The sequence below is a fragment of the Stylophora pistillata genome, chromosome 14 (assembly GCF_964205215.1).
Source record: "Stylophora pistillata chromosome 14, jaStyPist1.2, whole genome shotgun sequence".
Classification (NCBI taxonomy): domain Eukaryota; kingdom Metazoa; phylum Cnidaria; class Anthozoa; order Scleractinia; family Pocilloporidae; genus Stylophora; species Stylophora pistillata.
This window is the reverse complement of record NC_142532.1, coordinates 18,057,253-18,079,878: the sequence shown is the minus strand read 5'-3', so window position 1 is coordinate 18,079,878 and position 22,626 is coordinate 18,057,253. Positions and strand designations below refer to the sequence as shown.

Here is a 22,626-nt window from a genome sequence, read left to right as displayed (position 1 = left end):
GCTTGAATATCCCTTCTAAGCAGACCCCCGGTAAAACTCAAGATGATCACAACATGAAACAGTAGATGAGTCACAGATAGATGAAAAAGTAAAAAGCTTGCGAAATTTTTTCGTAGTTGTCCACTTCGTAACATAACATAGATGACGAATATGTCTAGCACGCCGCCGGCTCCGAACACAATGGCGTAGAAAACGAGAGAAAACGCTGCAAATTTATAAAAAAAATCGTCTGTCCACAGACCGGAGTACTCTGTGTTATTAGAAGTGAAATTTTCAACTGTCGCATTTAATGTTTCCATTCTTGTTTACTAGGTTCATAGAACCAAATTCCACCAGAGTACTCTCGAATCGTCAGCTTTTTCCTTGCGCAAGATATTGTCGACAGGGTTTAAAATGATCTTGGAAATAGCAAGTGCGCCCTGAAAAATGAAAAAAATGGAATAAGGTGGGAATGTTTGTAGCTATCTCTTCAAAACCTTATACATTCATTGGACCAAATCACGCAAAACAAGAGGAAACTGAAGTAACGTTTCTTTAATTAAAAATCTTCTATTTGCGATAGCTGTTTTTCTGTCAATGTAATGTAAAATATCTGTACTATTGTACAGTGATTGGTAATTAAGTTAAAAAAAAATTAAAACTTTGTGTTGCTTACCAGTTGGTGGAAGTGGAGAGCGACGTTGTGATAGACAAGTTCAAGTCAGAAATATATTCGAAATGTGGAACTCTTCTGTTAGAAAGCTTCCCTCTGTTTACACTGAATTTAGGCAGAATATAAAATATTGATATTATATATAGTTATGATTTCATGAAGTAAGTCAATAAGATGTCGCTAAGATGTCCCCACGCATGTCAGCTTCCCAATGATGAAAGTTGTAATTGCTCGAGCCCCTCCTGATGGTTACGCAAAACGAAAAAAGAAAAATCTGACCTAAAAAGATATTAAAAGGTAAAACCCTCGATGGGAAGTGTTTAGATAACTATTGTATCCTGTTCAGCTAGTTTCGCCTCTTGTGTTTTTTCCAGTTGACGTTTTTTCAATGGCTTAGAAAAAGCAAACACGATTATTGTTCTCGATGGTCTCAAAAACCGTTGTGAGATGTACGTAGGATTTCATATTTCTCATCCCTAAAAAGAATAACTATCTATCGTCAAAATTCCTTTCGCGAGATAGTCATAAGAGTTCAGTGCTGACGAATGTTAGATCATATTTAAATGGATGGTATATCTAGCTTTTTGTTGTTCGTTTTAGTAAATTAAAAGTCCGGAAAAGTTGTTTATTCAGTTGCTATGCAAATGAAAGAAATTGAATAGGAACCTGCTGTGTGGCAAAGAATGAATACGAGAACCGTCTGGATTTGTCTGAAATTTTGCCATTCGCAATGTATGTTAATTTTCTCCATAACAGAAGCAATTTTCACTATGGAGAGTCGAAAGGAATTGGGGATTACTTCGGTTTTCCTTTGGGGCGCTCTTTGACTGAGTGTCTTAAAACCAAAACTAAGGCGATCATAACAGCCTATCAGAGGAAAGGACTGAATAACCTTAAGAAACAATGAGAACTCAAAGTAACAGACCACACTGCCCAAAACGTAGGTGACGAAGTCGTAATTGGTTTTAGTTTTGTATCTGATTGGTTGAGAGAGAAGTGCGATTTTTTTGGACGAATCACAGAGCAGAGTGAATCAAAAGAATATAATTTCGAATTATCTCGACATTCAATTGGGACTTAGTCATACATGTTTTCCCGCATGTCATTAGTGTGTGCGTTTTTGTGTGTGTTGTGTGTGTGCTTGTGTGTGTGCGTGTGTGTGTGTGCGTGCGTGTGTGTGTCTGTGTGTGTGTGTGTGTGTGTGTGTGTGTGTGTGTGTGTATGTGTGTGCATTTTTTCCTTTCTTATGATCGGCCTTTGTGACTGCTCTAGTTGGTTTTTACGAAACCTAGTCGGAATAGGTCTTTCCCAACCCTCATTACATTAGGCTTGCTCCAACTTCGGTGAAATTTTTCTTTTTTTTTTTTTTTTTTGTTTACCTGCAGATAAGAGAGCTTTTCGAATGGATGGCGTTAAACCAAACTAAAGTATTCAAAAAAAGCATTCAAAAGAAAGGAAACTCGCAGTAAAAACAGCCAAACTGTCTAAAAGTGCGGGAAAACGCACGCAACCAAGTCGTGACTTGTTCTAGTTTTGCATCTGATTGGCTGAAAGAGTGGCGTGAGATTCCTTGACCAATGACAGAGCAGAGTACATCAAAACTAATATAATCCAAGATTTTTGATCAATCAATAACAATTTCAAAATGCTTGAAAAATATCGAGAAACAATTCGTTCTGTATTCACTGCTCTTATTTGTGAAAAAATATAACGAGATGTAAAATTTTCTTTTTTATGTGCAAATCAATATGAAAAGACCCCTGAAAATTAAAGTTTCGACAAAAAGACATTAGCCGAAAACTAAGAAAACCAATAGATTAAAAAAACCTTATCCCAAGGGCGAAAAACGCTATCAGCCTCTATTTATCATTCTTATGCTAATTGCATCCAGGAAGACTTCACTTTCATGACATGAGTGTATAAAAATTCATCGTTGACTTGTAAGTATTGAAAAACGTGTAAGCGAATGACGTTCGGAATTGGGGCTGAGAAGGAAAAAAAACGCCTTTACCATTTCGATTTAGGATTAATTCGTGATATCACTGCGTGCCCAAAACTTTATGATAATTGTACTTTTTTAGAAGGTTAGTTAATTTCATGTGGATTGAATTGAACCCTTTATAATGCACTGAAAGAACCCTTTGCTTTGTCGCTCTTCAGACGAGGGTTCATCTTTTAAAATTTCCTTATTTCACTTAATGGTATTTGTCTTCTCCCTAAGTGTGCCAAACAGCCGAAAAAACAAATTATCTGAACAATGTAGCGCTAAAAAGTAAACAAAAAAATCTCAATCATTTTTTTTTTGTCTTAATTTAAATGGAACAAAGAGGACGTGGTCAAGTCCCAGGGTTTTATTCTTCACAAAACACCGCACAAATGCTTGCCATCATAGCACGAAGTTTTTCTTAACGCGAAATCAAATTTGTTGTTTGGATTTATCTTAAATTTTAAACAGTTCTTGGCACTGTCTGGCAATTAAAGAAGTCTGAGCGTTAATTGCTTTCTTTCATTCCTCCTTTATCAGAGCGAGGTTAAAGATGGAAACTCCTCGCTGAGTAATAACCATTACAAAAGATTACAAAAGACGGACTTGGTACTTTTAAATTAGTTACTGTCGGAGGCTGTTATCAATAAACCTAAAATATTAGTTCTCGAAAAGGGACATTGCTTTGGCCCCATTGGCTCAGAGTACTCTATAAGTCATCTATTTAAAGGATTAAATAAGAAAGAAAATTAGTATGTGCATTAATCATCATTATAAAGTGGAGTGGTTTGTTTGCACTTGAAGCTGTTACCGTGATGGCAAAAGCTAAGATGAATGACTCGTTAGAGTTCACAACCATGAGCATTACCACTCAAAATCTCACATTTCCTAAACACGAATATGTAGAGTGGTCGTTTTGGCTAAGCTCTCAAATTGTGTTTTCTATTCTTTTTCATTTTGGAACTGTCCTTGACATATTCGTGATCTATGTTATGCTGCGAAGTGGACAATTGCGGAAAAACTTTTTCAGTTTTTTAATCTTTCATTTGTCCTCGACTCATTTTTTGTTTCATCTTGTTTTTGCCATGAATTTTATTAGTGGTCTTGAAAGAAGGGATCCAGTAATGTGCAAAGTTTCCATCTTCGTTGAACACGCTTGCCCTGCAGCTATTTTTAGCACCTTGGTCGCCATTGCTTGGGAGAGACAAAAAAACATCCTAAAGCAGTTTAAGAGTCTGATTTCTACGCCTTTTAAGTCATATTTACTGATGGTTGCAGCTATTTGGGTATATGCCATGGTATCTTCGATTTCGTTTGTTCAAAGTGTAACTGTTCGCCGCATCAAATATTGTTGGAAAGTCAACATCACTCAGGAGTGCGGGGAATATATTCTATGTGATAGACCGACTGGTACTTGGCAAATTCAGCTATCGCAAACAGTGTACTCTATTGTAGCGTTTTTTATTCCTCTTTTCTACATGATAGTTGCATACACAAGAATTGCAGTTCGCTTGTGGAAAAGAAGCAAGAATGGAGCCATTCACAGCGCTGTGGCAAAGCATAAATCAAAATCAATTCGTCTGTTGCTTTTCGCCGTCCTTGGATTTATTCTTTGCTGGGGACCAAGTATTTTTTTAAGCATTTTTGATAAATATCGTGTTGTGGACAAATTAGCGCTAGAAAAAAAGATAATCTTACAGTTATGGCTAACAGCTATAGCTCCTGCATTAAGCTCCTTGGTAAATACCGCGGTGTATGCATTTTTTTGCCCTGAGTTTAGGAAAAACAGCGTAAAATTTGCTTGTTGTTTTTGCTACTGCTGTATTCGTTCTCGTCGCGTTGTTTCATATAATCATCGAGTGAATCCTGATGAGATACGCATGAAGGAAACAAAGCAAATTTCAATTCGACAACGACGAGACGGTGACAAACGATGAGCCATTCCAGAACAAAAACATTCCTATCTTGACTTGAGGCTTTATAATCATCATGATCGTTATTATTTATTTGCCTTTTTTTTGATAATAGCGAAAAAAAAAAGAACAACATCATAATTATAAGGTGAGGAAGCCTCGACAAACCGCCTGACGTGTGGGTGAAGTCATCTCACTTACAAAAGTAAATATAAAAGTGTTTGGCTTGGCTAATTCAGGTTCATTCCTCCGTCGAATGAGAGGGTCTGAATGGGATGATAGCTTTTAAGGCTAGTGGTTAAAATTTTGGACCGCCAATTTACGGTTACGGTATACCAAACTGACACAAAGTGACACGCAGAAAAAAAGGAAGAAATTTTACGGTTAATTTTTTGTACGACTAACGGTTAAAATTTGTCAATTGTGACTCCGTTTTTCATAACTCCCTCAACTTCCATCGTCCTTGAGATGAGGGCATATAAACACGGATAATAACTGCTACTGTACAAATATGTTAGTTTGCTAGTTACTTCTAAAGTTTATTAAGACAGAGCATTGCGAGCAGAATTACATTGTGAGTAATGTAATTGGTTTATATAACTCAATTGCTGTAAGTTGTGAGTAAGTAGGCGATCGCCAATAAAATAAATTTTTTAGGTAGGATTAAAGCTAATTTAGAGGGAAGTTCCATTGTCTGAGATGTAGTGTAAATCTGATCCAAACTGCTTTGAGGAACCGGAAAGGAAAGGCTTTTCTTATTTCACCGCTTGCACATCTAAATATCTCATGCCCTAACAAAGCTTTAAAAAGGACATGCTGAGGTAAATGGCTTCGATATTGCTGAGACCGATAAAATACCTCAATCAAACTAGCTTCAACACACAGTTTGTAAATCCATCAAAAAGCAGACAACTCTTGTGTTTATCACTTTCTAACTTTCTAGCTTTTCTTCATTTAGGGACACAAGGTTTTATACTTCCATGTAGGCTAAACAAAATTTATCACCTTATCTATTTACACGTCCGATCCTCACTTCCTTGTTGATATTGCGCATGTCGCATATGAGCTCAGTAAATGTTCTAGCTAACTACTGCACATTCTTTGGTTCGATGACAAAACCATCACACCGCGAAATCAAAAGTTCGAGCCTCATTAATATCATTCGGCCGCGTCGGGGGATACACATTTTTCCTCTTCCACGCCTGCTCTTCACTTGAAGACCGAGCTTAAACTTAACTTCCCTCTTAACCGATGTCTACGACACCAGACAAATCGACCTTCTAAATCTGATTTGTTCCCAGGCCAACAATTTAACCATCTTAGGTCGATAACATCAATAAAAAAAAAGGAAAAACACATCCCAAACGACAAGTCGCATTAAGCGCACTAGCCTTTTATAGTGCGGTGTGTAATCTTGCAATTGAAAGTAGTCTGATCCTACCCATACGCTTGCTAGGATCGCGCATCGCCCAAAAATTGGCAAAGTGTTCACCGCTTGAAATATGTTGAGAAAATTTTCATATGCCTTGATCTTGTCCACAGTAGTCTTCATCGCTGTTTCTGAGGATGTAACAATGAAAAGGCTCAAAGAAGAACAGAGTCCAAAGGAAGCTAAAAGTGAACTTTTCTGCATGTCAATATATAGGAGGCAGCGTGGCCAAGTGGTTAGGGTGCTGGATTTGTAATCCGGTGGCCCGGGTTCGAGTCCTTCATCCTACTACTCGCTGGATTTGTTCTCGGTTGCCCCAAGTTCAACTCTTCGGCTGCGCTCTGTAAATAGCCTACTTGTCTGCCTCTTGCCAGTGGGGATTTTCATGCTCTTTATGTTTATTTAAAATCTTTGTTTGATTTATTTGAGGGCCACAAGTCCATCAGTTGAATTACTGTCATGTGTTACCCTCGTTAAATAAAGTTGTTTATTATTAGTATTACTATTATTATTATTATTATTATTATTAGTAGTAGTAGTAGTAGTAGTAGTAGTAGTAGTAGTAGTAGTAGTAATAGTAGTAGTGGTAGTAGTAGTAGTATGAATCACTTCTCGTCTTGCTATTAAGCGCATGGGACATCAGCACGGCCGTGTAGCGTAGACTTTTAACCGAAGAGTAACTGATGCACCAACAAAGAGTGCACTGATGTTTTCCAACACAGACTTACTGTCCTGCAATCTCTAGCGAGGATATATGTTTTTTCGTCTCTTTAAAAACACAAGTAAAGGCCTGCATGCTCGCACACACCGACTAACCCACAAACTTCTATAGGCCTTACAAAGAAATTATCTTTCTCTAGAATCAGGCCATCTATCTAGCCAGTCAAAATGCAAGGTACACACCTTTCGTGGAACATGGGGCAACTTGAATCTGAGCCGCATCATAGTAGCACCGAGACTACCGGTCACATTTGCCTTCTGTTACGGCGCATGCACCCCATCAGCCTTCACAATGGACTTAAAAGCTGGAGGAATAAATAACATTTATGGCCTGCTGTTACGCGAGATGGCTAGTTTGTCTAATGTTCCGCTCTCTGCCGATAAGAAGAGAAAGTTTAAGACGCCTTGTTGTGTTCCTGAGGAATATACGGGACTTTGGGTTACCAGGGTAAGTAATGGAACAGTCCAAACAGAATATTGGTTCAACGCAATACCTTCAAAATGTGGCTGCCGCTGAGACAATAAAAAATCCGGCGTGTGCAGTAGTAAACGTAACTCGACTCAGTAAATCAACTTCATTCCACGTTTTCAGTAATAATTGTTGTTCAATATTTGGTAATGACAAATATTAGAGTTTGACAAAGACAGAAGAAAAAATAAGTATTGGGCATTAGCAATAATGTTATGGGAATTAGAGAAATACAAACCACTTTCGTATGCGTTGAGCTTTGTTCTCCTTAATCACTTTGAAAGAGGAAATAAGAAGATTCCTGGTGTATGTAGCCAAAACTTTGTAACCAGGCTAGCCCAGCAACTTAACGAATGTCAAGAAAGGAAAGAGTGGTCTGGTGACATCTCGGACTCTGGGCGGCCAACTTGAGGAGGCCCTTCCTTGGTGGATATTGCAACATCCAAAAAAAGGGTAGAACTTCACATCGATGACACAATCGGTGGGCAAGTGTAATTAGGTCAACTTCGTTTATTACATCTTATTCAGTAGCGTAGGTGAGCCACAACATAAAGCATAAAAAGGTAACTTATGAGGTTATTGACATCAAGTTAATAAGTGTAAGTTCATTATTAATGTAAGTTTTTGTCATTATAAGACGCTACTCAAATAAAAAGAAGTATCGGGCTGATCACGATGAACTTAAAGTAAAATATAAACACATCAAAATTGAGTTGGAAAAAGATTTCTCTCCGTCAAAAGTAATTAGTAAACAGGACACCATTTCCAGAGTCTCCAGCTTCACTTATTGGAGTAAGTATCAGGTAAAGAATTGGGCGAGTAATGCTTCTAATAAAGCAGTTTTCGATCCAGTGTCGAAAGCAACCGGTTTGGTTTAATTTACTTCGCTCTGTGCTTGGACCAGAAAACTCTCACCATTCTCTAAACCAATCATGCAAAACTTATTCCGATCAAAACTTGGTCGCACGCGTTTTCCCGCGCTTTGGGCTGTGTGCTTTCTTACTTTAACTTCTCATTGGTTCTTAAAGGTAGTTTCCTTTCTTCTGATTGGTTGTTGTGATTACTTTGGTTTTGGTCTTACGATAATCAATCGAAAAGCGCTCTATAAAACAATTTACAAATTCTTTTAAATCAAGTGAATGACAACGTGAAGAAATTGTAAGAAAATTCGTTGATTTTCTTCCGCTTTAATAAAGCTACATCATTGTTTTATAACCCTTCCTTAAAAAAACTTCTCGTATACAAAGGGTATCACCTTTTTACTCCATTTTTGAGGAATCTTAAGCAAATCAGTACCTCTTAGAGGGCAAATCTGTTTAACCCCTAGTCAAGTTCCCTGAGTTTGGCCAGCGCCACAGTTACACAAGCTTGGGAGAAATGCAATTTCTCCCAAAGCTTGATTGGTTTGATAATATAAAATCAAGCAAACAAAAACAGCCCTGAGTAAAGGGGCCAAGTTTCTATCCGAACTCAAACAAACGCTTTGAAACAGCGCCGTCTGATCCCTACTGTTCGACCAATAAGATGACAGCTCTGAGAAAGAGCTTGTATAATAAGTTAGTGTAAAACATAAACATCTCGTTCTTGAGAAGTAAAAATGTACCAAAACTAAAGCAATAAAAACTAGAGGTTGGTTGCATATGCCCAGTGCATACGACGAGTCCCTTGAGATCAATCATCGTCTGTCTTCGCTTTCTTAGCGGTAGGTTCTTCTTCGTCAAATCTCGTGTGAGTTGCTGTTGATTTTTCGTCGCTTCCTTCGTTTCGTTTTCCCTCAAGCATGTCGGAAGTTCGTCTTTTTCTTTCAAGCCGACCACCTCGGCCGCCTGATCCTCCTTTAAATTTCTTTCCTATACGAAAAAAAACAAGAAAAAGGAAAGAAAAAAAAGAGAAATTACCGATTCACTACTAACAAATACACAAAGGGGGTACTTTAAGTACCTCTCAAACTCTTTATACTCCAGTATCAGTATTTATTATCCAACTACACCTAGAAGAGTACAAATAACGCCATAGACGAGTACAAATATCACGCGGTATTTGTACTCGTCTATTGTAGAGTACCGGTTAAACAGGTTTTCTCGCATTGCGCAAGCGAAGAATTGGATTGTAGTTACGAAAAAAAAAAACAAATGGCGGACAATTGGAATCATATTTCCGACGAAGAAGAGTCAGAATGGCTGGCAAATATAGATCCAAGTTCATTAGATGAATCGAACGAAGAAAAACAGCTTGACGACCAGAAAATTTCTTCATTTAATGAAGAAAATAGAAACAGCAACACAACAACTAGCCAATTCCGTTCCGCTTCGCATACTTCTGTCACGCACTACCCGTAAATAAATATCCGCGAGATTCGCCCGCACTGAAATAACAGTTTGGTCTGTTGGATAAGAAATAACTTATTAGACGTTTTGTTGTGTAGTATCGCTGAGTATTTTTACTCGTTATTTGTATTTTGACTCGCGCTACGGGCTCGTCAAAATACGGCACAACTCGTAAAAATACTCAGCGATACTACACAACAAAACGTCTAATAAGATGTATGTACTGTTCTTTCTACACTTCCCATGGTATTTGTTTACCAGTCCATAGCTTCTTAAGTTGGTAATCATTTCCTGTATTCCTATAACCTGGATGTTTGTACAGTACTGATAATGTAGAGAGAAATTAAATACTAATCACTCTTAACCCCTTACATCAATGTGTATATTCTCCAAAATGCTCTCTAAAAATTCCTTTTGGCAATGACAAGGAGAATTTATCTAACAATCATGAACCAATAGATGTTGATGTTTGATTCCGGGGTGACATTGAAAGGAGAAAATTGATGCTGATCACTCCTCCTGGGCCCAGTTGTTCGAAGGCCGATTAGAGCTAACCCAGAGTTAAATACAAATCCAGGTTTATATGACAGAGCTGAATAGCGTATACGCATGCGCTAGGTTTTGCCGCGGAAACACGGACTTTGAGTCGTTCGCATGGTTGATTTCCTATTCTGTTGCTTGGAGGCGTCGTTTTCTTTGCCGCTTTTCTTTAACAGAACAAACTTCAAAAACTTGGTACATCCCCTAAAAACTTAAAAAAATTAATTTTCTCCCTAAAACCTCTGGAAATAGGAAAGTGCATTCGACGAAAACAGAGTTGCTCGGTTTTAAAAGTCAGCCCTTATTATTTTCCGCCAATTTTGCTAAATTTTAGACCTAGGACACTTCAGCCCACGTTGTCGACCGCATACCCTCTGACGTAGCATTTCATTATTCAGCTCTGTCAGTTTCTATATCTCTCTCTTTTCAAAAGTCTTTTTGGGATAATTTACCCAATCCTTTTCAGAGCATTCAATCATAAAATTGCAGAGAAATGGAATTACACTGCATTTCTTTTAAAGGTTTCAGATCTGAAATTAAATTTCACATTAATCCCGGGTTATCCTAACCCACCTTGAACAACCCAACCCTGGTTAATTTCTCTGTAGAAGAAATGAAAAGCCAATGGAAAGAACCCGTGTCCTTTAAAGGGACACATAGAATGAAAAATTATTGTCTCTGAGGCACAGAATACTTGTATCTTAACTTTCCAGAACATTAACGACAAGACCCGCTGATGTTAATGGTTACCTTCCTTTTGCTTGGCTGTTTCTCTGTCTTCTTTAGCTTTTAACCAGTAATTCTTTTCTTCCTCACCTTCAAAAGCAAATAATTATACAGATATACTTGAGTAAAGAATTTATCTGCAAGTTTAGGGCAGGGGAAGGAATCACAAAGAGAATTTAACAGCGTTGTCAGCGTCTTTTGGCGACGCGGATATTGAAGGGTAGCCACCGAAACTCTACGGTTTGCCGAAACTACACAAACCTGGTTTCCCGATGCGACCTATTGTTTCTTTCTGTGGCTCTCCCACATACCAACTATCCAAGTACCTGACGACAATACTACAACCGCTAACCGACAAATCCAGACATAAACTACAATCCACTGAAGACTTCATTAACGCTACCAAGACTGTTCAGATACCTGACGACTACAAACTAGTGTCATTTGATGTGAAATCACTGATCACAAGTATTCCACTTCAATTGGCATTACAATGCACTGAGACTGCAATCTGACAATCTACCGACCCACTACCGCTACCGACAGACGACATCATGGACTTGCTAAACATTTGCCTAACGTCTACTTACTTTTAGTACAACGGTAAACACTACAAACAGTTACACGGCACTGCCATGGGGTCTCCAGTTTCTGTTGTTATAGCAGAAATTGTGATGCAGAACATCGAGGAACGCGCCCTTTCGACTTGCCGACAAACGATACGGTTTTGGTTACGTTACGTCGACAACACATTCACCGCCGTTCGACACGACGAAATTGACGCATTCCACAACCACCTTAACGAACAAAGCACTGACATACAGTTTACCAGAGAAGTCGAAGAGAATGGCAAACTTCCTTTTCTAGACTGCCTGCTACGCCACAACGACAACTCATTACGAACGACAGTTTACAGGAAACCGACACACACCGACAGATTACTAGACGAGTCATCCTACAACCCTACATCACACAAAGCCACAACTATCAGAACTCTAACAGGACGCGCACAACTAGTATGTGACTCAACAGACAGCTTATCCGACGAGAACAAATACCTTCACCGTGTTTTTACGAAAAACAACTACAACAACGACTTCATCCGACGAAACACTCACCGGCCCACTACCACTACCGAAACAAACGACACCGCAACCCCTACGACTACAGCAACCATACCGTACATAAAAGGCATGTCTGAAAACATCTCGCGCATCTTACTACCCTTCAATATCCGCGTCGCCCACAAACCCATCACCACACTACGTCAGTTACTAACCAACGTTAAACACAAAGACGAACCGAGGAACAGACAGGGGACGATTTATAAGATCAATTGTTCCGACTGCCAAGCCTCCTACATCGGTGAGACTGGCAGAAACCTCACAACAAGACTGACTGAACACAGACGGGCGACGAGGAAAGGTGATGGGAAAACGCCAGTGAAAGGTGAAAGGGAAAACGCCAGTGGCGTCACTAAAAGTGAACGGATTAACGATAACTAATCCGTTGGAGCTATCAAACGAACTCAATAACCACTTTGCTAATATTGGTCCAAAACTTGCCAGTGAGATAAATTGTGATAGTGGTAGCTATCAAAGATATCTTACCGCAACAGATAAATGGTTTAAGCTCCAACCCACCAATCCAACTAAAGTATTTTCACTTTTAAATAAACTAGACAAGTCAAAGGCAACAGGCCTTGACAAAATATCTGCTAGGTTTTTCAGGGAATGTGCTGATCTCATTTGTGTGCCGATATGTGATATTTTCAATCAATCTATTAGCCAAGGGACGTTCCCAGACGACTGGAAATATGCAAGGATTACCCCCTCTTTATAAACAGGGTGACCGCGGTGATGCTTACAATTACCGCCCAATATCGGTGATTCCAATAATGGCGAAGGTGTTTGAAAGGATAGTTTATGAACAGTTATATGCCTATTTGGAAGAGCACGATATTTTATGTCAAAACCAATCAGGGTTTCGTGCTAATCATTCAACTGTAACAGCTTTGTTGGAAGCGACAGATTCTTGGGCATATAATATTGACGACGAGAAAATCAATGGAGTCATTTTTCTAGATTTGAAAAAAGCTTTTGACACTGTTGATCATCAGATCCTTCTATCGAGACTAAACTATTATGGTATACATGGAAAATCTTTGAGATGGTTTCAGTCATATTTGGAAAACCGAACACAAAAATGCTCTGTCAACGGGTCGCTATCCAGTAGCTACTCCTTGACTTGCGGCGTCCCTCAAGGGACCATCCTCGGTCCATTATTGTTCTTATTATATATCAACGATCTTCCAAATTGCTTATCAAATTGTAAACCGAGAGTGTATGCCGATGACACGCACCTCACATATGCGGGAAGCAATCTTGAGAACATTCAGTTTTGTCTAAATGAAGACCTAGAAAACGTCTTCAACTGGCTACAAGCGAACAAACTCACGTTGAACATGACTAAAACCGAATTCATGCTAATAGGGTCGAGGCAGAGACTGAATACTCTCACAGCTTTACCAACAATTAGAATGAACAATACTCAAGTGAGCCAGGTTTCAGCTACAAAATCGCTTGGTGTAATAATAGACGATAAACTCGATTGGCATAGTCACATCGAAAAACTAACGAAAAAGATCGCCTCTGGTATCGGGGCCCTAAAGCGAATTAGGCACCTGATCCCAGCATCAACCTTACATCTCATCTACCAAGCTTTAGTAAAACCTCACTTTGATTACTGTGACATTGTTTGGGGTAGCTGTGGGAAAACGCTACGAGACAAACTGCAGAAATTGCAGAATAGAGCAGCCCGTGTGTTGACATTCTCTAACTATGATGCTGATGCAACTGAGCTACTCGAGTTTTTAGGGTGGAAAAATCTTGCACGCCAGCAGGAAATCCATAAAGCCACCATGATGTTTAGATGTCTGCATGGGCTAGCTCCAAGGTATCTATATTCAAAGTTTACGTGGCGTGACTCTGCTTATGACCTCAGGGACTCTGAAAATAAGCTTAATGTTCCATTACCGCGCACTAATTATTACAGAAAAAGCTTTAGCTACAATGGCGCCACATTATGGAACAGTTTACCACGCGATATAAGGAACACAGAGTCTCTGGGGTTATTTAAACGTAAGATCAATGACATTTTTAAAGTCTAGCGCACGGCATTCACGGAAAACAGCTTTAGTGTTATAGTATGTAGTTTTAATTTTAAATATCTCAGCGTATGTGATATGTATTTTTATAGGCTGATGAATTGATCGTGTCTAAATAAAGATTACAATACAATACAATACAATACAATGTCAGCAATCACATTGCTGAACACCATCGACTTACCAACCACAACATTGACTGGGACTCTGCGCAATGCCTAACCTACCTAACCTACAGCACTGACTATTTTCAACGACTGACTCTGGAAAGCTGGTTTACTAACTTAGAACAGACTCCCCTAAACAGATGTCAACAACTACCCGCTCTATACAAACGACTCATTCACGACATAAACATCACAAACGACCGAAAAAGAACGACCTAACTTTACCGACAGATCGAAACAGACCAATCACGACCGACTTACGTCACTTGAGTCTTACAGCCAATAACATCACGGCAAAACCAACCGATCATTTCACACGAACTGGAATAAGAACATTCTACTGACAACAATCATTCCCTTGACTCTGATGCTGACTTCCGCACAGGTTGTCGACACGTCAGTCACTACCACCGACAACAGTCCTTCTCAGGACTACACTCACCCGGACGATCAGACTACACCTTCACAAGATTGTTTATATCTTACGTCGACGTGACTCTGATAATGCAATAAGTGACCAGTACCAGATAGCTTCTTGAACACCCTCGTTTCCAGACGGCAATTTCGTTGCATGATTTCAATTCCCAGAAAAGACAATTTGCCATTCATAATAATTTATTCTCTCATATTAATTTACTCGCATTGTCTCCTTTGCAATTTTATCACTTCTATTTTGCGCCTAGCATTTACTTATTTTCATATTTTATCGCCTTTATCATTCCCACGTCTTGAATTTAGTACATATATGTAAAAATTATCCTTTTAATCAGCTTGAAAATGACCTCAGCGAGGTCAAAACGTCGTTCAAAATTATTGTCACTAATTTTTATCTTGAAAAGCTTTTCTAAAAAACTACTCAGGTTTATTTCTGTGAATACACACCGATTATTTACATGTACGATAATATTTCGGTTACTTGTATATTGGCCTTCTTACATTTTACAAATAAAATGCGATTGAACTGCTCAAGAGTAAGGCTCCGAAATTATAGACCGCCTATTCGAAGATTTAGCCAGGAAGGCGAGAGAAACATTTTGTTCATTGTAACATGAGCTTTTTTTTTTCGTCAACCCGCCTACAACATTTTTACTTTAATTAATAGCTACCATAGAATCCTTTGCGACAACCTAGCTTGCGCTCGTCACAGAATGCATGTTTGTTTGATCACCTAAAAACCTTAAATTTTTCAGTAATTATGACTTATGTATACGTCAATTTTTTTAAATATTATGGTCTGTAATAAAGTATACACAAAACTGCTGAGAGCAGGCTTAAGCTCAGAGTCAATTATGTAAAATGTTAAATATGGGGAAACATAATCTACTCTTGCAATGTTCTTATACGTAACTTAAGCCTTAAGGCTTGGTTACATAATATTGGTGCATTACATGTCTTCGTACATAAGGTATCCATCTGATGGTTATGAAGGGGGTAAGTTGGCAAACAAACTGTGGTGCTGCGTCGGTGTGTGTAACAAGGTAATTTTGGTTTTATCAGCTAAGTTGAAAGTGTAAATTGGACACCGACGGTTACACTGCTGAGATGGTTCCCGAAGACGGAGGGCTTAACCAATCAACAAAGAAAATAGTTCAGTCTTTATTTTGGTTCGACCTGCTGTTTTCGTATCGAAGTTTGCCACCTTCTTGTTTGTAAACGTATCTCTTCATCTGGACTAATTCGGTGATTACGGCACGATTTACAGCAGCAGCAACAACAACAACAACAGGCAAATTTGATGCTGTTTTTCCTGAATTGAGGGCAAAAGAATGCATACACTGCGGTATTTACACAAGAACTTGATGCCGGCGCTATGAACATGAACCACACCATTAAAAAGTACTGCGTTTCTTCAGGCACTTGGTCAAAATCTTGATACGTCTCCACCACGTTCCCCAAAATACTTGGTCCCCAGCAAAGAACAAAGCCAATCACGGCTACGACCAACAAGCGAATAGATTTTGATTTATGCTTTGCTACGGCGCTATGAATGGTTCCATTTTTGCTTCTTTTCCACAAGCGAACTGCAATTCTTGTATATGCAACTACTATATAGGAAAGAGGGAAGAGAAACGCCACAATAAAATAAATCGTTTCAGAGAGCCGAATTTGCCAACTGGACCGCGGTATTTCACAAAACATGTACTCTCTACATGTTTCATTGTCACTCACTGTCCGACAATAGGTAACAGTCCGAACTGACACACTGTGAACAAACGAAATAGATGATAACACGGCGTACATCCAGATCGCTCCAATCATCATTAAATATGACCGAAGAGGTTTGGAAATCAGACTCCTAAAAGGCTGTAAAATGTTTTTATGTCTGTCCCACGCTATAGCAACTAACGTGCTAAAAATAGCGGCTGAGCATGCGTGGTCGACGAAGGCAAACGCCCTACAAGCTTGAATATCCCTTCTACGCAGATCCCCGGTAAAATTCATGATGATCACAAGATGAAACAGTAGATGAGTCACAGATAGATGAAAAAGTAAAAAGCTGGCGAAATTTTTTCGTAGTTGTCCACTTCGTAACATAACATAGATGACGAATATGTCTAGCACGCCGCCGGCTCCGAACACAATGGCGTAGAAAACGAGAGAAAACACTGCAAATTTATAAAAGAAATCGTCTGTCCACAGACCGGAGTACTCTGTGTTATTAAAAGTGAAATTTTCAACTGTCGCATTTAATGTTTCCATTCTTGTTTAGGTTGATAGAACCAAATTCCACCAAAGTACTCTCGAATCGTCAGCTTTTTCCTTGCGCAAGATATTGTCAACACGGTTTAAAATGATCTTGCAAATAACGAGTGCGCTCTGAAAAATGAACAAAATGGAAGAAGGTGGGAATGTTTGTAGCTATCTCTTCAAAGATAAGCAAAGCAAGCACTCATTGGACCAAATCGCGCAAAACAAGAACAAATTAACGTTTCTATAATAAAAAATCTTCTATTTACGATAGCTGTTTTTCTGTCAATGTAATGTAAAATATCTGTACTATTGTACAGAGCGATTGGTAATTAAGTTAAAAAAAATGAAAACTTTATGTTGCTTACCAGTTGGTGGAAGTGGAGAACGACGTGGTGATAGACAAGTTCAAGTCAGAAATATATTCCAAATGTCGAACTCCTTTGTTAGAAAGCTTCCCTCTGTTTACACCGAACTTATGCAGAATATGAAATATTGATAATATAGTCATGAGTTCATGAAGTAAGTCAATAACATGTCACTAAGATGTCCCCACGCATGTCAACTTCCCAATGATGAAAGTGAGTAATTGCCCATCCTGATTGTTACGCAAAACGAATAAAAGCAATTTGACCTAAAAAATTATTAAAAGGTAAAACCCTGGATGGGAAGTGTTTTGATAAACTATTGTATCCTGTTCAGCTGGCTTCGCTTCTTGTCTTTTTGCCAGTTGGCGTTTATTTGATGGCTTAGAAAAATCAAACACGATTACTGTTCTCGATGTTCTCAAAAACCGTTGTGAGATGTAAGTAGGATTTCTTATTTCTCATCCCTAAAAAAATAACTACCTGTCGTCAAAATTCCTTTCGCGAGACAGTTATGAGAGTCCAATGTTAACAAATGTCAGATGATACTTAAATGGATGGTAAATCTAGCTTTTTGCATGTTGTTCGTTTTAGTAAATTAAAAGTCCGGAAAAGTTGTTTATTCTGTTGCTACCAAGGAAGGGGAAACATTTGTCCATGAAATGCAAATGAAAAAAATTGAATAGGAACCTGCTGTGGGGCAAAGAAATACGAGAACCGTCTGGGTGGATTTGTCTGAAATTTTGCCATTCGCAATGTATGTTAATTTTCTCCATAACAAAAGCAATTTTCACTATGGAGAGCCGGAACGAGTTCCGGATTACTTCTGTTATACTTTAGAGCGCCCTTTGACTGAGTGTCTTTAAACCAAAACTAAGGCGATCATAACAGCCACTCAGAAGAAAGGACTGAATAACCTTAAGAACCAATGAGAACTCAAAGTAAAAGACCACACTGACCAAAACACAGGTGACTAAGTCGTAATTGGTTTTAGTTTTGTATCTGATTGGTTGAGAGAGAAGCGCGATTTCTTTGGACCAATCACAGAGCAGAGTGAATCAAGCCAATATAATTTCGAATTATTTCGACATTCCATTGGGACCTAGTCATACATGTTTTCCCGCACATCAGTAGTGCGTGTGTGTGTTTGTGCTGCGTGTATGTGTGCGTGTATGCGTGTGTGTGTGTGTGTGTGCATTTTTTCCTTTCTTATGATCGATATTTGTGACTGCTCTAGTTGGTTTTTACGAAACCTAGTCGTAATAGGTCTTCCCGAACCCTTATTACTTTAGGCTTGCTCCCCTGGAACTTCGGTGGAATTTTTCTTTTTTTTTTGTTTACCCGCAGGTAAGAGAGCTTTTCGAATAAATGTCGCCGGTAAAACCAAACTAAAGTACTAAAAAAAAAACCAATCATCATTTCGATTTACGATTATTTCTTGATAGCATTGCGTGTTCAAAACTTTATGATAATTGTACTTTTTTTACAAAGTTAGTTAATTTCATGTGGATTGAATTGAACCCTTATAATGCAAAAAAGGCCTTTGCTTTGCCGCTCGTCAGACGAGGGTTCATCTTATAGAATTTCCTTATTTTACTTAATGGTATTTGTCTTTCCCCTAAGTGTGCCAAACAGCTGAAAAAGGAAATGATCTGAACGATGCAGCGCTAAAAAGTAAACAAAAAATCTCAATCATTTTTTTTGGTCTTAATTTAAATGGAACAAAGAAGACGTGGTCAAGTTCCAGAGTTTTATTCTTCACAAAACACAACACAACAGCTTGCCATCATAGCACGAGGTTTTTCTTAACGCGAAATAAAATTTTTTCTTTGGATTCATCTTGAATTTTAAACAGTTGTTGACAATGTCTGGCAATCAAAAGAAGTCTGAGCGTTAATTGCTTTTTTTCATTCCTCCTTTATGACAGCGAGGTTTAAGATGTAAACTCCTCCCTCGCTGAGTAATAACCATCACAAAAGATTTCAGAAAACGGATTTAGCACTTTTAAATTAGTTACTGTCTGAGGCTTTTGTCAATAAACCTAAAATATTAGTTCACGAAAAGGGACATTGCTTCGGCTCCATTGGCTCAGAGTATTTTATGATCATGAGTCGCTCTTTAAATTGTCGTCGTTTTAAATGATTAAATAAGAGAGGAACTTAGTATGTGCATCAATCACCATTTAAAAGTGGAGTGGTTTGCACTCGAAGCTGATACAGCTTCGATCGCAACTGCTGCGCAAAAGCTTAAATGAACGACTCGTTAGAGTTCGCAACCTTGAGCCCTACCACTCAAAACCTCACATTTCCTAAACTCGTATATGTAGAGTTGTCGTTTTGGCTTAGTTCTAAAATTGTGTTTTTCATTCTCTTTCATTTTGGAGGTCTCCTTGACATATTCGTGATCTATGTTATGCTACGAAGTGGACAAATGCGGAAAGTAAGTAAGTAAGTAAGTAAGACTTTATTTAACGAGGGTAACATGTGACAGTAATGAAACTGATAAACTAATGGCCCTCGAAAAACGTTTCCAGTTTTTTTAATCTTTCATTTGACCTTGACTCATTTTTAGTTCCATCTTGTGTTTGCCATGAATTTTATCAGTGGTCGTGAAAAAAGGGATCCAGTAACAGGCAAAGTTTCCATCTTCGTTGAACACGCCTGCCCTGCAGCTATTTTTAGCACTTTGGTCGCCATTGCTTGGGAGAGACAAAAAAACATCCTAAAGCCCTTTAAGAGTCTGATTTCCACGCCTTTTAAGTCATATTTACTGATAGTTGCAGCTATTTGGGTATATGCCATGGTATCTTCGATTTCGTTTGTTCATGAAGTGTAACTGTTTGCCGCATCAAATATTGTTGGAAAGACAACATCACTCAGGAGTGCGGGGAATATATTCTATGTGATAGACCGACTGGTACTTGGCGAATTCAACTATCGCAAACAGTGTACTCTATTGTAGCGTTTTTTTATTCCTCTTTTCTACATGATAGTTGCATTCACAAGAATTGCAGTTCACTTGTGGAAAAGAAGCAAGACTGGAGCCATTTACCGCGCTGTGGCAAAGCATAAATCAAAATCAATTCGTCTATTGGTTTTCGCGGTCCTTGGATTTATTCTTTGCTGGGGACCAAGTATTTTTTTAAGCATTTTGGATAAGTATCGTGTTATGGAGGGATTGGCGCTTGAAAAAACGATAATCTTACAGTTTTGGCTAACAGCTATAGCTCCTGCATCAAGCTCCTTGATAAATACCGCGGTGTATGAATATTTTTGCCCTGAGTTTAGGAGAAACAGCGTCAAATTTGCTTGTTGTTGTTGTAACTGCTGCTGCTTTGGCTCGCGTCGCGTTGTTTCATGTAATCATCGAGTGAGTCCTGATGAGATACGCATGAAGGAAACAAAACAAACTTCAATCCGACAACGAAAAGATGGTGACAAACGATGAGCCATTCTACTCCCTCAGAGGCCCTTCGATTAGTCGGGAAGACTAATCTAGGAAGATTGAAAAGCCTCTACTCGCAGGGTACTCCTTCATTGGAGAGCCTTTCAGAACAAAAACATTCCCATCTTGACTTGGGGTATCATTATCGTCATTATCGTTATCATTTATTTGCCTTTTTTTAACAATAACGCAAAAAATTACGACATCATAATTATAAGGCGGGGAAGCCTTAACAAACCGCCGGACTTGTGGGAGAGGTCATCTCAGTTACAAAAGTAAATAGAAAGGTGTGCGGTTTGGCTAATTCAGGCTCATTCCTCAATCGAATGAGAGGGTATGAATGGTACGATGGCTTTTAAGGCTAGTGGTAAAAATTTTGGCCCGCCAATTTACGGTTACGGTTAATCTAAACTGACATAAAGTGACACGCAGAAAAAAAGTGATTAAAATTTTTTGGCCGTTTAACGGCTAAGAGATTAAGACCCCCGCTCCACACACTTTTATCTTTTGCGCGGGATCAAAGGGGGGCAATCCTGAGTGGGTAAAATGGGCCCTCCTGTCTTATTGCCCGCACGGGTAGCCAATCAGAACAAAGGATTCGCTTCATATCAGTTGCCCACAGGCGCTGCCAGCTATTTAATAACATTTTATATCGACGTGATACCAAATTATGCTACGTCATTAAACAAGGAAATTGATAATAACTTATCCGTTAGAGAGCCATTGCACTGTGTGAAATAACTTAGATGCTACGCGAGCACTCGCTTGTCGATATGTCCTTAAACACGGTTTTGACATTTTGGATTCGAACCTCGCCTTAACGCTGAGGAACGAGGGGATTGGGTGATTGGGAGATTTCTTGAAAGCTCTATAAAAGAAACGCCCCATTGTGACTCCATTTTTTATAATGGGGGTTATATGCCCTCATCTCAAGAATGATGGTGCCTCAACACCACCATCCTTGAGATGATGGCATATAAACACGGAAAGTAACTGCTACTGTACAATTGTGTTATTTTGCTAGTTACTTCTAAAGCTAATTAAGAGAGAGCATAGCGAGCACAATTACACTGTGAGTAATGTAACTGGTTTCTATAACTCAAGTGCTGTAAGTTGTGTGTGAGTTGGCGATCGCCAATAAAATAAATTTTTGTAGGTAGGAATAAAACTAATTTAGAGGGAACATTGCAAAGAAAATTCCATTGTCTGAGATGTGGTGTAAATCTAATCGAAACCGCTTCGAGGAACCGGAAAGGAAAGGTTTTTCTTATTTCACCGCTTGTGCAGCTAAATATCCCGCGCCCCGACGAGGCTTTAAAAATGACATGCTGAGAAAAATGGATTCGATATTGCTGAGACCGATAAAATACCACAATCAAACTAGATTAAACACAGTTTGCAAATCCATTAAAAAGCAGGCATCTCTTGTGTTTATCACTTTTTAACTTTCTAGCTTTTCTTCATTATAGGACATAAGGTATATACTTTCATGTAGGCTAAACAGAATTTATCACCTTATCTTTTTACACGTCCGATCCTCACTTCCTTGTTGATATTACGCATGTCGCATATGAGCCCAGTAAATGTTCTAGCTAACCCTTTCACATCCTTTGGTTCGATAATAAACCATCACACCGCGAAATCAAAAGTTTGAGCTTTATCAATATCATTCGGCCACATGGGGGGTACACATTTTCCCTTTTCCTCGCCCGCTCCTCATTTGAAGACCGAGCTTAAACTTAATTTCCCTCTTAACCGATTTCTACGACACCAGACAAATTCACCTCTGAAATCTGAATTGTTTCCGGGCCAACAATTTAACCATCTTAGGTCGATATCGTAAATAAGAAAAGGGAAAACAACATCCCAAACGAAAAGTCGCATTAGGCGCACTAGCCGTTTATAGTGCGGTGTGTAATATTGCAGTTGAGAGAAGTTTGATCCTACCCATATGCTTGCTAGGATCGCGCATCGACCAAAATTGCTAAAGTGTTCACTACTTGAAACATGTTGTTAACTCTCTAGTTATTTTAGGA

At 38.8% G+C, this 22,626-nt stretch overlaps 4 protein-coding genes and 1 pseudogene across 5 annotated transcripts in view; 2 read left to right on the top strand and 3 right to left on the bottom strand.

The window, feature by feature from the left end:
* The window catches only part of LOC148716938 (pyroglutamylated RF-amide peptide receptor-like), a 2,612-nt gene extending 2,156 nt beyond the window's left edge, over window positions 1-456 (bottom strand). The window contains exon 1 of the mRNA XM_088745576.1: window positions 1-456. This exon is cut by the window's left edge and continues 2,156 nt beyond it. Coding sequence (XP_088601702.1) covers window positions 1-299 — 299 coding nt within the window. The 5' untranslated portion in view covers window positions 300-456.
* Window positions 457-3,451: 2,995 nt separating this feature from the next.
* LOC148716937 (pyroglutamylated RF-amide peptide receptor-like) lies at window positions 3,452-5,226 on the top strand. Its single transcript, XM_088744646.1, has one exon. It carries the CDS (start codon window positions 3,452-3,454, stop codon window positions 4,571-4,573), a length of 1,122 nt encoding a protein of 373 aa, XP_088600772.1. The 3' UTR covers window positions 4,574-5,226.
* Window positions 5,227-7,662: 2,436 nt separating this feature from the next.
* LOC111318851 (lupus La protein) overlaps window positions 7,663-22,626 on the bottom strand; it is an 85,296-nt gene continuing 70,332 nt past the window's right edge. Inside the window, exons 13-14 of one of the 2 annotated variants that reach the window (XM_088744193.1) lie at window positions 10,785-10,850; window positions 7,663-9,017 (exon numbers count right to left, since the gene is read on the bottom strand). In XM_088744193.1, coding sequence (XP_088600319.1) covers window positions 8,839-9,017; window positions 10,785-10,850 — 245 coding nt within the window. In that variant the 3' untranslated portion in view covers window positions 7,663-8,838. The remainder of the gene's footprint in view (window positions 9,018-10,784; window positions 10,851-22,626) is intronic. The other variant, XM_088744192.1, reaches the window with a different exon arrangement.
* LOC148716936 (pyroglutamylated RF-amide peptide receptor-like) lies at window positions 13,443-17,240 on the bottom strand. The gene is made up of 2 exons (XM_088746025.1): window positions 17,150-17,240; window positions 13,443-16,910 (listed from the first exon to the last, which is right to left on the bottom strand). The coding sequence occupies exon 2, from the start codon at window positions 16,791-16,793 to the stop codon at window positions 15,690-15,692; it is 1,104 nt and encodes a 367-aa protein (XP_088602151.1). The 5' UTR covers window positions 16,794-16,910; window positions 17,150-17,240; the 3' UTR covers window positions 13,443-15,689.
* On the top strand, window positions 19,397-22,490 carry LOC148716935 (pyroglutamylated RF-amide peptide receptor-like; annotated as a pseudogene).

What these genes read in the sequence shown, in the direction of transcription:
- LOC148716937 (XM_088744646.1), top strand. Translation starts at nt 3,452, where the DNA reads ATGGCAAAAGCTAAGATGAATGACTCGTTAGAGTTCACAACCATGAGC.
- LOC148716936 (XM_088746025.1), bottom strand. Translation starts at nt 16,793, where the DNA reads ATGGAAACATTAAATGCGACAGTTGAAAATTTCACTTTTAATAACACA.